Genomic DNA, 16,322 nt, shown 5'->3' with positions numbered 1-16,322 from the left:
TCCTTCTCAAATTCATCTCTTCTTTGTCTTTTGCTTCACGTCGAGCTGCCATTCTGCTTGTATTAGTATTCCTTCTTAAATTCATCTGCTCTTCGTCTTCTGCTCCACGTCTAACTGCCATTCTGCACACATTCTTATTCCTTTTTAAATTCCTCTGCTCTTTGTCTTCTGCTTCACGTCTAGCTGCCATTCTGCTTGTATTAGTATTCCTTCTTAAATTCATCTGCTCGTCCTCTTCTGCTCCACGTCTAACTGCCATTCTGCACACATTCGTATTCCTTCTTAAATTCCTCTGTTCTTTGTCTTCTGCTTCACGTCTACCTGCTATTCTGCTTGTATTAGTATTCCTTCTTAAATTCATCTCTTTTTTGTCTTCTGCTCCACGTCTAACTGCCATTCTGCACACATCCGTATTTCTTCTTAAATTCCTCTGCTCTTTGTCTTCTGCTTCACGTCTACCTGCCATTCTGCTTGCATTAGTATTCCTTCTTAAATTCATCTCTTCTTTGTATTTTACTTCACATCGAGCTGCCATTCTGCTTGTATTAGTATTCCTTCTTAAATTCATCTGCTCTTCGTCTTCTGCTCCACGTCTAACTGCCATTCTGCACACATTCTTATTCCTTCTTAAATTCCTCTGCTCTTTGTCTTCTGCTTCACGTCTAGCTGCCATTCTGCTTGTATTAGTATTCCTTCTTAAATTCATCTGCTCTTCATCTTCTGCTCCACGTCTAACTGCCATTCTGCACACATTCGTATTCCTTCTTAAATTCCTCTGTTCTTTGTCTTCTGCTTCACGTCTAGCTGCCATTCTGCTTGTATTAGTATTCCTTCTTAAATTCATCTGCTCTTCATCTTCTGCTCCACGTCTAGCTGCCATTCTGCACACATTCGTATTCCTTCTTAAATTCCTCTGCTCTTTGTCTTCTGCTTCACGTCTAGCTGCCATTCGGCTTGAATTAGTATTCCTTCTTAAATTCATCTGCTCTTCATCTTTTGCTTTACGTCTAGCTGCCATTCTGCTTGCATTAGTAATCCTTCTTCAATTCATCTCTTCTTTGTCTTTTGCTTCACGTCGAGCTGCCATTCTGCTTGCATTAGTATTCCTTCTTAAATTCATCTCTTCTTTGTCTTTTGCTTCACGTCGAGCTGCCATTCTGCTTGCATTCATATTCCTTCTTAAATTCCTCTGCTCTTTGTCTTCTGCTTCACGTCTAGCTGCCATTCTGCTTGTATTAGTATTCCTTCTTAAATTCATATCTTCTTTGTCTTTTGCTTCACGTCTAGCTGCCATTCTGCTTGCATTAGTATTCCTTCTTAAATGCATCTGCTCTTCGTCTTCTGCTTTACGTCTACCTGCTATTCTGCTTGCATTAGTATTCCTTCTTCAATTCATGTCTTCTTTGGCTTTTGCTTCACGTCGAGCTGCCATTCTGCTTGTATTAGTATTCCTTCTTAAATTCATCTCTTCTTTGTCTTTTGCTTCACGTCGAGCTGCCATTCTGCTTGCATTAGTATTCCTTCTTAAATGCATCTGCTCTTCGTCTTCTGCTTTACGTCTACCTGCCATTCTGCTTGCATTAGTATTCCTTCTTCAATTCATCTCTTCTTTGTCTTTTGCTTCACGTCTAGCTGCCATTCTGCTTGCATTAGTATTCCTTCTTAAATTCATCTCTTCTTTGTCTTTTGCTTCACGTCTAGCTGCCATTCTGCTTGCATTAGTATTCCTTCTTAAATGCATCTGCTCTTCGTCTTCTGCTTTACGTCTACCTGCCATTCTGCTTGCATTAGTATTCCTTCTTCAATTCATCTCTTCTTTGTCTTTTGCTTCACGTCGAGCTGCCATTCTGCTTGTATTAGTATTCCTTCTTAAATTCATCTGCTCTTCGTCTTTTGCTCCACGTCTAGCTGCCATTCTGTACACATTCGTATTCCTTCTTAAATTCCTCTGCTCTTTGTCTTCTGCTTCACGTCTAGCTGCCATTTTACTTGTATTAGTATTCCTTCTTAAATTCCTTTGTTCTTCTTCTTCTGCTTCACGTCTTGCTGCCATTTTACTTGTATTAGTATTCCTTCTTAAATTCCTTTGTTCTTCTTCTTCTGCTTCACGTCTTGCTGCCATTCTGCCATTTAGGGTTGTGGTGGCCTGGTGGTAGACCCTTTGTCTGGTGATTGCCAGACTGGAGTTCGGGTTCCGCTCAAACTTGTTCGTTCCTTTGGTCGCTGCAACCTCACCATCCTTGTTAGCTAAGAATGGGGGTTTGGGGAGCCTATAGGTCTATCTGGTGAATCATCAGCAGCCATTGCCTGACCCTCCTTGGTCCTAGCTTGGGTGGAGAGAGGCTTGGGTGCTTATCATATGTAATATGGCCAGCCTCTAGGGCATTGTCCTACTTGATAGGGCAGTGTCACTGTCCCTTGCCTCTGCCTTCATGAGCAGCCTTTGAACATTTGAATTAGTGTTCTTTCTCAAATTCATCTGCTCTTCGTCTTCTGCTTCACGTCTAGCTGCCATTCTGATTGCATTACTGTTCCTTCTTAAATCCATTTTCTGCTTTAGGGCTAGCTGCCATTCTACTTGCATAAATTTTTCTTTGTTCTTCATCCTGCCTCTTACGTCTAGCTGCCATACTTCTTGTATTTGTTTCCCTCCGTAAATTCCTCTGCTCTTCTGTTTCCGGCTATCTTTTTCTTTTGACCGAATTTACTTTATCGGATTTACTGAATGAGAACATCTTTTTGGGTGGAATCATTTTATAGAAAACTTAGAAAAAATATATAAAAATTACATAGGATTAAACAATTAAATAATCTGTAGAATCTCTTTTTGGGTGGCATCAATTTGTAGAAAACTGAAATAAAAATATATATATATATATATATATATATATATATATATATATATATATATATATATATATATATATATATATATATATATATATATATATATATAAATACATTAGACTCAATCATTAAATAATTTGTAAGTTTTTTTTTTTACATTTTATCTCATAGTAAAGAAATACTGTATGCTGTGTGTGTGTGTGGGGGGGGGCAACCCCCAAGGACCCCCTTTTTTAGGACAAATTTCCATATTAATATAGTCCCAAATAGTCGTTGCAATTGGTTCATTATTATTGAACGTAATTTCAGGGGGTTTGTAATTGTGGGGCCTGTACACAGGCCAAATGTGGTTCTTGATAAAAATAAAAATAGCAATGTTAGATTTTTCGATTGTTAATGATTATGTTTAAAAAGTTAAAGAAGTCTAGGGCGCCAGCCTGTTCCATTTCATGGAATACAATTTTAGGGGGTCTATAATTATGGGGCCCGTAGACACTCAAGGTGGGTCTTTATCAAAATGGAAATAGCGGATTTAGCTTTCTCGATAAAAGTGACATAAAATTAAATCATTAAATATTCTGTAAGTTCCTTGTATAATTTTTGTAAGGGGAACAACGTCTCTGAACACGCAGACACACGCACAGACAATCACCAGCCTTACTAGTATATACTGTATATATATATATATATATATATATATATATATATATATATATATATATATATATATATATATACATATATATATAGGCTATACAGTATATATAAATATACATATTTATATATATAGCTCTACAGTATATATATATATATATATATATATATATATATATATATATATATATATATATGTGTGTGTATATATATAGGCTATACAGTATATATAAATATACATATGTATATATATAGCTATACAGTATATATATATATATATATATATATATATATATATATATGTATATATATATGTATATATATATATATATATATATATATATATATATATATATATATATATATATATATATTTATATATATATGTATATACATATATATACATATATATATGTATATATATACATGTATATATACATATATATATACAGTATATATATACATATATATATATATATATATATATATATATATATATATATATATATATATATATATAGCCTATATATATATATATATATATATATATATATATATATATATGTGTGTGTGTGTGTGTGTGTGTGTGTGTGAGTGTGTACGGGTGTGTGTGTGTGTGAGTGTGTACGTGTGTGTGTGTGTGGAATAGAAAAGTTCACTGTTGGAAACTGAACCTAGCAACGTACAATGTCAGGACCCTGTCTAGGGAAGGGGATCTTGGTGTGTTGCTAGAAGAGCTGAAATAGATAAATTGGAATATAATGGGATAGAGAGAAATTAGAAGAACTGGGCAATCTTATATCGAGTTAAAAGAGGCCCATGTCTTTTGCTTAAGAGGACATGAAAGGATCAAAGGAAATGGAGTGGGTTTTCAGAAGAATTATATAGTTTCAGTAATAGATTTCTGGGATAAAAGTTATGAAATAATGGTCATTCAAACGTAGGCACCAACAACATTCAATACAAAGGAAGAAAGAGAAACTTAATATGAAGATCTGGAGATATATATCTATGAAAAACAAAAACATTATACTGAGTTTTCCTTTGTTTTGGGTGACTTCTATGTAAAGTAGGTCAAATGAAGTGAGGGGAAACTCTGTAGGCAAATTTGAAGTTGGCACAAGAAACATCATAGGAGACATGATTGTAAAATTTACTAAAAAAAAAAAAAAAAAAAAACATTTAATAATCATGAACACCTTTTTATAGATATTAACAAAAAATGGACATGGAGAAACCAAAATCTAGAAAAGAAAGATTAAACAAATTTTATTCGCAGTGAAAAAGTTAATTTAGTTAAAGATATAACAGTGCTAAACAAATTAAAGTCAGGCCACTGTAGAATTGTGAGAAGAAAACTTTGTCTAGATCTAAGGAAATGAAGAAAAAAAACCTAATCTTAAGAAAGAAAATAAACACTTCTGTAATTAGATAAAAGTATAATAGAGTTCAGTTTAGCAATATAAAATGGGTACCCCTCTAGCTACGTGATGAAATGAAAGCAAATGAAGAAGAAATGAACAGTAACTTTAACAAAATTTGTACTGGAATCAGCATAAGAGATTCCAGGAAAACTACTAGAAAACACACACACACAATATATATATATATATATATATATATATATATATATATATATATATATATATATATATATATATATATATATATATATATATTTGTGTGTGTGTGCGTGTGTGTATATGTATATATATATATATATATATATATATATATATATATATATATATATATATATATATATATATATATATAATAAAGAAAACATTGGAAATGAGTGTAAAATACTAGAGAGATAGAATAGAATTAGCATAACTATCCAAAACAATAGACAAGCTAAAAGCACAAGAAATTCGTAAACACTATCAGAAAAAAATTGAGGAAACACCAAAGAAATGAAGAAGCCTCAAGTTAATGAAAAGAAGACTTGGAATAGGGTACCAACTGAAATTTGCTTTGACGACTGCAAGTGGATACATCAACAAAAAAATGGAGTGATAAAAATTGCAGAGTATTTCTGTACAATGCTTTTCAATAGTGATATAAGAAAAACTTAGCCAACAGAAATAATGAAACACCTGAGCCGGTACCGAAAGTAACAGTATAATGAAAGGAAGAATTAAAAGGCATGAAAAGAGACAAAGCAGAAGATGGACTAACAAATGATTTAATAACAGAATAAGGAGGGTTTATGGTAGCAAATCGCTCAACTTTAAATAGTATGTTTGCAAGACTGCTCTATACCTTCAGTTTAGAAGAAAAAAAAAATCACAAAAATATCATACTACCCAATAAGTTTATTCTCAGTAATGTATGAAATATTTACAAAGAACATATTAGGCAAAATAGAGAGAAATCTAAACTTTGATCAGCCAAGAGAGCAGGAAGGTTTTAGAAGCATATATTAAATAACTAACCAGCTCCATGTAATTAACCAGCTAATGGAAAAATCAACTGAGTATGACAACCACTATTTATGACCTTTAAATTCTATGAGAAAGCTTTTTGCATTTAAAGACTATGAGAAAACTTTTGATTCGTCAAAACTTTAGCAGTAATGAAAGCCCTTCAAAGACGATGAATGGATGATGCATATGTTAGAACACACCAAGATATCTATACGGAAGGTAGAGCAACCCTAAAACTGCATTAATTTAGTGGGAAAATTCCGATTGAGAAAAGGAGTTCACAGCGTTCCTAGAAGAACTTTTCAAGAATTTAGATTTGGAAAATATGGGAATTAACATTAATGGGAAATACCTTAGCATCTTTTAAGATTTGCAGATTACTTATTTCTCTTTAGTGGATCATGGAAAGAATTGCAAAGGATAATATAAGATTTGAATAGAGAAAGCAGAAATGTAGGACTGAAAATTGATATGAACAAAACTAAGATAATGTTCAATGAAGAGGCAGAGAGACAACAAATAAAAGTTAAAAACGTACCTCTAGAGATTGATAATTAATATACATACTTAGGACAGACATTAAGTGTTTGTGACTGAAATTAAAAGAAGGATAAGCATAGGATGGAGAGCTTTTGGTAAAGAAAAAGAAATTATCAAAAGTAATATGACACTTTCTTTAAAAGAAAAGTCCTTAACCACGTGGTCCTACCATTATCAACTTGTGCATCAGAAACTTGGAGCCTTACTATTACTAAAGCCTTAGTTAGTTACAACTCAAAGAGCTACGGAAAGAATAATGATGGGAAAAACACAAAGCGCCATAAAAAAGAGCAACATGGATACGGGAAAAGACTAATGTAGAGGATATTCTAACAATATGTAAGAAAAAAGAAATGGACATCAACAGGACATATAATGAGAAAGACAGATGAAATTTGGACTAAAAGATCAACAGAATGGGTCCCTAGAGATTGCAAACGAACCAGAGGGAAAGAAGAGAAGATAGTGGATTCACGAGCTCAGAAAATTTGTTGATATATATATATATATATATATATATATATATATATATATATATATACATATATATATATATATATATATATATATATATATATATATATATATATATATATATATATATATATATATATATATATATATATATACAGAACTTGCAGAGCTTGCTTACCAGAATGCATGAAATATCACATGAGGTTAAGCTGAAAATAGATAGAAAAAAGACATAAATGATAAGAACAGAACGTGCAATGAAAGATGAAATATTACTGGAAGGAGTAGGATTAATGAGATAGAACCATTTAAATATTTATGAACTATGATCGCTAATACAGAGTCTCTAGAATTTCCATTTATTAAAAGATTAAGCAAAGCAAATCAGGCCATGGCTAGGTTAAGTAAATTGATATATAGCGTGGTTAATATATGTAATTTCAGTCGATATTATTTCCAAATTCATATCCCCTGAAATTACATATATTAATCAGACTATATATCAGTTTAGTAAGATTGATGTTACTGTATGGACAGGAGTCGTAGTATGATAATGAAACAGTAGCTAACAGATTTTGTAGATTTAAGAACAAAGCCCTCAGATGAATATTGGGAGTTAAATAGCAGAACAAAATTCGAAATGAAACTATAAGAGATTATTCTAGTGTATATATATATATATATATATATATATATATATATATATATATATATATATATATATATATTATATATATATATATATATATATATATATATATATATATATATATATATATATATATATATATATATATATATATATATATATATATATATATTATACACATATATATATATATATATATATATATATATATATATATATATATATATATATATATATATATATATATATATATTTACACACACACACACACACACACACACACACATATATATATATATATATATATATATATATATATATATATATATATATATATATATATATATGTGTGTGTGTGTGTGTGTGTGTGTGTGTTTTCATATGGGTTTCCAACTAGGGTTATAGCTTACCAAGTAATAATAATAATAATAATAATAATAATAATAATAATAATAATAATAATACAGCGCATATACAAGCAGTGAAAAGTGGATAGTTACCGTTGAACATGAAGTCGTAATCGTTTTCTATGACGTCTGCAGTGTCCTTCCAACATGGCTGCTTTCTAGTGAGTTGCAGAACGTTACGAACGCTCAGGAGAAGAAATCATGCCCTCTTGAGTAGTATTATGGCCGATGTAGGCGACAAATCAAAAATTAAGAAAAAGATACGTAAAGTTTTCCAGAAGGTAAGCATGGTTTTCCCTCCGGTGTCTCTCAAGGGGCGTTGATTCGAGGTGTTGTCGTTGGGTAATGACGATGGTAGGTTCTGGTCGACCTTTGGGCGTCAAATTATCATTTCACATCTGTAGCAGCAGTGTACGTCCATTATCTCCTTGTTGATTGCCATTATTTGCTTTTACCCAGTAAATATGAGTGTTATTGCTTATTTTCTCATAAGTATAAGTAATATTAAGATTGTATGAAGACCCTTGTCTTTATTCTGTTATGAGTAGTACGATTACTTAGACGTAAGTTATTAAAACATGCGTTTTGTGATTTTTGTATGTCACAAATTAATAAATTGTACCTGCATCACTATAATATATCCTAAGTAAAACGCGCATGCTATAGTTTGTGTACGGTAAAGGGGTAGCAAACCTCCCATTTGAATCGAGACTGACGGCGAAAGGCTAAAGTAGGAAGAAACGTGCCAAAGGAAGATCATTGTTATTTCACAGGGAATTAAAGCTAAAGGAAAGAAGCATTCTTATTGGTATTATCGTCCCGTATTATAGGGTAATGTAACTTAGGGAAAAAACTACTATTCTGTGTTCTAAAACTTAGAAGACCGGAGCCTTTGTATATCAGCGGCCAGTTCCTCATGCTTTGATTAGAAATGGACATCAACAATCCTAAACTTTCCCCCTTAACCTAACCTACAAGCTGTATCCGTACTTAGCGAGGGCGCTTACGCTGCTGCATTCTGAGTTATACATAATAATACATACAGGTGGCCGCTATCATACATACACCTCAAAAGACCTTATGATTTAAAATCTCAAGAATTTTAAATAATTGTTTTGAAACCCAATGTGCTCAAGGTTGTTCTTGATTTTAACTTGCTGAAAAATTAGACTAGTGAGTTTTTAAGGAGGATTGGTAGTTGGATGGAACGGACCCAAAATATGTTGGTAAAACAAGAAAAACTGTTTTTGTGTATGCCATTTTGTATATGAAGTAGATTTAAATTACTCATCTGGATATCCCAATATTCTACATACTACGACCATCCACCGCATTACCAAAAACGTTTATCACATGTTATCTAATACTGTCTTGTGCATCATCTTATTGAAACGAACTGTATGAATATCCCAACTTCTTGCACACTACGACACTTACTGTATGAAAGGAACATACTCTTCACAGGTTTTTTTTGACAGCTTACTCCTTAACTTCTGAGTCTGATCTCGGTTATTCTTTAGTGTTTTGGCCTACGCCCCAAAGCCCTGATCCCAAAAAATGTGCATGTGATCTTAATTTATCGTCAATGTGGGGGCTGTTCCCTTAATGTCCTTTTCCTTATTTCCTAAACCAGTATCGAAGCAAATTGTAAAAGTCTAAATAAATACAAATGACATGTAACCTAACAATTGTGCATTCACAAGTACAAACTAACCTAGGTTAGAATGTATGCAGTGTTGTCAGTTAGTTAGATATTTAATTTAAGAATATCTAGGCTCTTAACTGTCGGGGAATTTTGTAAACCGTATAGGAGGTACCTGTAACTGGCCAATCGTTAGCGTTGATGAGTGACAACGCTACTTTAGTGGTAAACATCAAGCGAGGAGATACTTTATCACTGCACGTCTGTAAGTTGCCGATGCAGACTCGCTCTTTGGCACTAAACAACTCTGTGGAATTGCTGGCGAGATTCATTCCTGGCAACAGAATGTAATCGTCAACAAACTCAGTACCCTGGGACTGCTGGTCGGAGGAGAATGGTCTGTACGTCCTCAAGTGGCGAGGAGCCTTTTGACTTTGTGGGGGTTTTCCAACAATATATTTGATTTAAACTGACATCCCCATCGGGGAAAGGGTTCTCTGGGGTGATCTAGTACATTTTCACATGCAATACCCAGGTCCTATTAGTCTTTCATCATTATGCAGAACAGAAGGGTGTGTCAGTGGTCCTTGCTTCGCTTCTCTATCAAGCGTTGAACAATTCCAGGGAAGAAGTTAGAGCCTATCAGTTTTGTTTCCAGGAGACTTCAAACCCTCCAAGCAGTGAGTCTCCCTAATTAAAGGCGAGGGTATGTACCTGCATGCCGTGTAGGAACAAGTGACAAATATTCAAGGACGTTAATTTGTATATTTTTCAGCCATACAAACCAAAGTCCTTTACTCCAACTTCCTTCCTCTGGGCCGAAAGATCAAAAGTGAGTTTTTTCCGACTGGAAATGGAGCGGGTCTCCTCATCCTGGACCCTGCCATGGATAACGGCTCGTTATCCAACTTTAATGACCAATTCCAGCTCGTGCCGGCACAATCTCCCTAATTAAGAGACTTAGGATTGTATGGCTGGAAAAAATACAGATAACTTTGAAAATTTGTCATACTGTACACTATAAAGAAGACATATATCACATACTGTATGGTACATCAGTTTGGTATCTCGGACGAAAATGAGTGGATATTTGACACGATGCCTGATAAGTTTTGAATCTTTTGAATCTCAAAATTTGTTTGGAATTTAAATTTCAGAGACTTCCACTATTAAGCTAAGGCTGTAAATGTTGAAGTGTGCCTCATCGTTTTTGATGGTGTAAGGGAGTCTTCCATTATAATTATTGTTATTAATTGTTAAGCTTCAGCCCTAGTTAGAAAATGGGCTCTAACAGGGAAAATAGCCCAGTGAGGAAAGAAACCAAGGAAAAATAAGATATTTTAAGAGTAACATTAAAATAAATATCTTCTATATAAACTGTAGAATCTTTAACAAAACAAGAGGAAGTGAAACGAGATAGAATAGTGTGCCCGAGTGTACCCACAATCAAGAGAACTCTAACCCAAGACAGTGGAAGACCATGGTACAGATTTTGGAGTGTCCTAGAAGAGCTGCTTACCATAGCTAAAGAGTCCCTTTTACCCTTACCCAGAGGAAAGTGGCCAATGAACAATTACAGTGCAGTAGTCAACCCCTTGGGTGAAGTAGAGATTTTATGTATTCTGTGAAGTGACTTTCCTGAAGTTACCCCCATGAAAAGGGCATTGATTATTGTGTTTGTGGTAAAGTTGTCATCCAGACTGTGATTGTTTGATAGGAAATGAAGATAAGCCATGCTTTTCCATTCTGTAGAGATATAAAGAAATTTGTACTCGTGTAAGAAACAAATGTTATTGTTATTACTTTAAACTACAACCCTGGTTGGAAAATCAAGATGCTAAAAGTTCAGGGGCCCCAGCAGGTAAAATAGCCCAGTGAGGAAAGGAAACAAGGAAAAATAAAATATTTTAAGAACAGTAACAACACCAAAATAAATATTTTTTATATAAACTATAAAACTTTAATAAAACAAGAGGAAGAGAAATAGATAGCAAAGTGTACCTTAAAGCAAGAAAATTCTAACCCAAGGTAGGGGAAGGCCATGGTACAGAGGCTATGGCACTGCCTGAGACCAGAGAACAATGGTTTGATTTTGAAGTGTCCTTCTCCTAGAAGATCTGCTTACCATAGCTAAAGAGTCTCTTCTACCCTCACCAAGAGGAAAGTGGCTACTGAACAATTCCAGTGCAGTAACCCCTTGAGTGAAGAAGAATCATTTGGTAATCCGTGTTGTTAGGTGTGTGAGGACAGAGGAGAATATGTAAAGAATAGGCCAGACTATTCAGTGTGTGTGTAGGCAGCAAAGAGAAAATGAACTGTGACCAGAGAGAAGGATACAATGCAGTACTGTCTGGCCAGTCAAGACCCCATAACTCTCTAGCGGTAGTATCTCAAAGCAAAGGGTGTCTGCCCTGGCCAACCTACTACCTAGACTATATTAACCCATATGTTAATACTATATGCCGTAAAACAAATTTGGTCTTCTTTGGTTAATGGTATTGTTTTTGTTTTTGTTTTTTCATGAAGTAAATATGGTCATTCTATTTCTAGTGGATAACCAGGTATTATAAAACTTTCAAAGTTGAAAATAATTATTTTCAACTTTGAAAGTTTTTTCCTTTTTTGTTGATGACTTGTTGGTGATAGGGAATGCTTGGTGTTTTCTGTACTGAATAATTTTTATAATTTACTTGTATTATCATAATCTCACCACGGGCCTCGATCATTTAGTAATCTAGTGCTTATAAAGATAAATCTTAACTGAAGTATGTATTGCTTGTTGGGTCCCCTTTCCCAGAACCAAAGAATGGGTTGTTTCCAGGTATCCTATTGCCCCTTAGCCAGTCAGCTGTGTGTTAGATGGGATGGCGGTTGTTAGCTCGGTAGTAAGACTGCATATTTTACATAGCCGCTAACCATAAGACCGATATCAGATAAGCTCTTCCGGGCCTTTGCTACTTCTATTATGATTAACGGTCTGCAGCCAGGTATAGCACGCAGAAATACTGTCGTATTAAAGACCTATATCCCGTCTAACTGGGCCATGTAATAATGTGATAAAGGGGCGCTACCCCTTGTTTTTGGTTCTGCAAGGCACCCAACAAGCAGCATGCACCTGTGGTAAGAATTTTCAATTGCAGGGCATTAAATTGAAAACAATCATGAGGATCATGATTGGATTACGTAGAGACAATGAAAGAAAGTGTAGAAAAAAATCTGTACAGAAAGCAATGATAATTAGCACTGTATAACAAAAACTAGTACAGTACTCAATCAATCAGTCAATCTATAAATACAGTAGCCAATGGAAATTCTTGAAACCATTATATTTTCTAATAAAACTATACCATTAAATATTGAACACCAAATTTATTATAATAGTGAAACATTTATAAATCACAAGTGCTTTCGGAAAAAGTATCTGGAATCAATATGTACTGTACTCCATCTGTGTTGTGTGTACCACTCAAGCTCAGGACAATCCACTATCTATTACTGTATCACTACATTAGCTTTGAGCATGGAAGATTTAAAGCAAACCCCAAGCATGGATTATCACAACATACAGAAAAGAAGATGCTGCATTTGCTTCTTATTGTCTATATCTAAGAAATGATACAACAATATTCATCTTTATTTTCTAATAAGAAATTACAGATTGGATGACAACTTTTCACTAATGTCTCGCCAAACATCCACAATTCATGGTGTCTCCCCTTTACTCCTGGATAAACATGGTGCAGATGGTAAAGACAAGCACAAGCGTACCAGTTCTGCGTGCTTCAGCACAGTCCAATAACTGGTATAGATCCTGGCTCTCGGGTGCATAGGCCATTGATATCGTCAAGATGCATCTTTATGCTGAAAATTACAGATTGTCACCATTCGTGGTTGTCTATGGTCAATCCTTTGAGAGTACCGAAGTAGCATTGGAGCATTTTTCATCTTGGCAACCATCTTCAGATCCAGTCTCCTGAAGGTGTTGCCTGCTCAGAAGTGACAGAGGATCCTTGTTCACCCTTTTCAAAGGGATCCAAAAGAGTGGATAGACAAGACTCCTAAAGAAAGCTGAGAGATTGGCTGGCTACCCTATGTGTGTTTGCTGAAGACATTCTGACAATCCTCTCCTCCTCTTTCACCACCTAGTAGGTGGAGGAGTTCCTCAGCAAAGGGCGATTAGTTCCCATACTAACAAACCTTCCCTTATTTATGTGGATTATCTTTCAGCGGCAGCTGGAGGTAGCCATTAGACTTTAATTGCGAGGTGGCAACCCTGCCTAACTGCTTGAGCGGGTTGGCGGGGTGTGGTTGGGGGTTACCCAGCCGCCTCTATATGTACTCTCAGCAGTGAGACGTCACTCTTTCTTTTGGCTCATTAGAGATCGGACGTGTCCTGGCAGAGAAATGGGAGGAGTGGCAGTTTTACGGCTGTCCCCCTCCCCTCATTCCAGCTCCGATGACGTGGTCTTGCTATCGATCAGGAAGGAAGAAAGACCCTTCCCTTCAGTCAGAGGTGCAGACTATGCTTCAGCAGTCATTTTTATTAAAAATGCTTCAGAGGCCTGGAAACCAGTAATAGATCTCTCAACCCTAAACTAGTTTAGCCATCAAACTCAATTCAGGGTGGATATGCTTATCACAGACACGGTGCCAATAATTTTAACTGCTGTGTTCCAGTTTCACTGTTTTCAGTTCTCTGTTGTAAAAGTTTTATGTTTGTATAGTTAGGAAAAATAAGAATTACTTGAAAAATTAGGATTTTCAAATAATATTGATTAGTTCTATGATATAGTATGGCACTTCTAATTCTTTTAGGTCTTTTGCTGTAGCCTAACTTTTGGAAGGAGGCCTTGAAATTAAGCCCACCATCCTGTCCCAGCCTACGGAAGGCACAGAGGGTCGCCACTTCTAGCGGTAAAACCATGTACATCGACTGCTGGTAGAGAAGGAAGAAACCTTTCCCAACTTCTCTTCCCAGCCTTTTACCCTCGACCTCGTCTTCTATTGCTAGGTCCTAAGACAAAGATGAGAAGCAGCCTGAGTCTTTACAGACTCTCCAGCCACCCTTCACATGCACGGGATAGAGGTGGGAATTAACCCTTGCAAGCTGACATCTCTCCTGTGGGAGGCACGTTTAAGACACTTCCTTTGTCAGTTGTGCCGAGACTATCTTCATTGTACTCTTTTGAGATATTTGTCAACCAAGGCTTCTGTGCATGCACAATCGTCGCTGTACACACGATCACCTTCACGTGCACTTAGTGAACCTTTTTCTGCACTTCCAAGTCTGCACGATGCAGACAACCTTCTAGAGCAAGTTGCCCAGCTGAAAGTTCTTGGCACCCCAATCTGCTTCACACAGTAGATTCCAGGCAAAAGGAATGTGATCTCTGAAATGCTCAGTTGCCAGGGATGAGTAATAGGAGCATAGTGATCCCTTCATCTTGTAGTACTGAGGGGTATTTTGGCCGTGTTGGGTAACCCATTAATCAACATTTGTTCACTACAAGGTTGACAAGAAATTCTCGGGTCTTCTCCTCACCTGTCCCAGACCTGTCAGTGGCACTAGAGGATGCCTTTCAACATCCTTCAGAGCACTAAGATATCTATGTTTTTCATCAGTTTTGCATGGTTTGAAGGGTAATGAACAGGATGCTCACTATCCTGAATCCAAAGGTAGCCCTGGTGGCCCCTAAACAAACTGTCACACGCCAAATGGTATCCAGACCTGCTGATGCTTCTGGTAGAAGTACCGAGAGAACCACTCTAATGGCCCAACATGCTTTGGCAACTCCACCTGTAGAAGTACTACAACTCTGTGATATCCCTGTCACTTCACTGCTGAATACTGTCTGGATATTTGCAAAGATCCTCTGGAGCTGTCTATCAAGCAGTGGGCCACCTTCTGTGATTGGTGCCGTAGAAGGGGTACTACTCCAGTCGGAGCCTCTCGCAGTTGATTGCAGACTTTCTTGCCTATCTTTACAGAGTGAAGCTCTTTCCGGTCAGCGATGAACTGAGCTTTGAGCCGGGACTTTAGACCAAAGGACCTAGACCTTTCCTCAAGGGAATTGTCGATGCTCGTGAGGAGCTTCAAGCAGTCTTGTCTTTAGTGAGAACTTGAACAAGCCACCTACGTGGAATGTGTGCGAGAGTTCCCGTCACTCAAAAGTCCTCCATATGTACCTTTACAACAAGCAACAGATAAGAATCTCACTCTGAATACTGTTTTTAAATATTTAACTTAGTCGGTGAATATATAATAGCTGCTGCTCCAGCGGCTCGACAGAAAAACACACAAAAACTCGCGAGCGATCGCTATGAAGGTTGCGGGTGTGCCCACCAGCGTCAACTATCGGCCAGATACCGCATATGCATGTAAACAAGCCTCAATTCTTCTCTGTCGGTCTGAACGACAAGACGTACCATTACTCGCTGTATAACCTGGAGTTTTTCAACAGACTTGGTGAAGTACTTCATTTTGGTTTGAGCTTTCGCAGTGCAGGTGTTTTATCCTCAACTTAAACTCTTGAACTCTTTTTTGGACAGATTTAATTGTTGATGACTTTGGATTGTTTTTTGGACTTTCTTTGACTTTTTCAAAATGGCTGACCCTTCTCAAATTCCTAGATTTCGTAAGTGTAATGCTAGGGATTGCAATAGGCGTCTTCCAAAGGCCT

General features: G+C 35.9%; 2 protein-coding genes across 2 annotated transcripts in view; one reads left to right on the top strand and one right to left on the bottom strand.

The window, feature by feature from the left end:
- LOC137637825 (trichohyalin-like) overlaps window positions 1-1,018 on the bottom strand; it is a 28,805-nt gene extending 27,787 nt beyond the window's left edge. Inside the window, exon 1 of the mRNA XM_068369940.1 lies at window positions 1-1,018. This exon is cut by the window's left edge and continues 24 nt beyond it. Within this exon, the coding sequence (XP_068226041.1) occupies window positions 1-1,018 (1,018 nt within the window).
- A 7,103-nt stretch (window positions 1,019-8,121) lies between these two features.
- The window catches only part of LOC137653533 (nonsense-mediated mRNA decay factor SMG9-like), a 44,525-nt gene continuing 36,324 nt past the window's right edge, over window positions 8,122-16,322 (top strand). Inside the window, exon 1 of the mRNA XM_068387012.1 lies at window positions 8,122-8,281. Within this exon, the coding sequence (XP_068243113.1) occupies window positions 8,123-8,281 (159 nt within the window). The 5' untranslated portion in view covers window position 8,122. The remainder of the gene's footprint in view (window positions 8,282-16,322) is intronic.

This window comes from Palaemon carinicauda, chromosome 1 (assembly GCF_036898095.1).
Source record: "Palaemon carinicauda isolate YSFRI2023 chromosome 1, ASM3689809v2, whole genome shotgun sequence".
NCBI classification, from domain to species: Eukaryota; Metazoa; Arthropoda; class Malacostraca; order Decapoda; family Palaemonidae; genus Palaemon; species Palaemon carinicauda.
The sequence above is the reverse complement of the archived record's forward strand: the minus strand, read 5'-3'. Positions and strand labels throughout refer to the sequence as shown.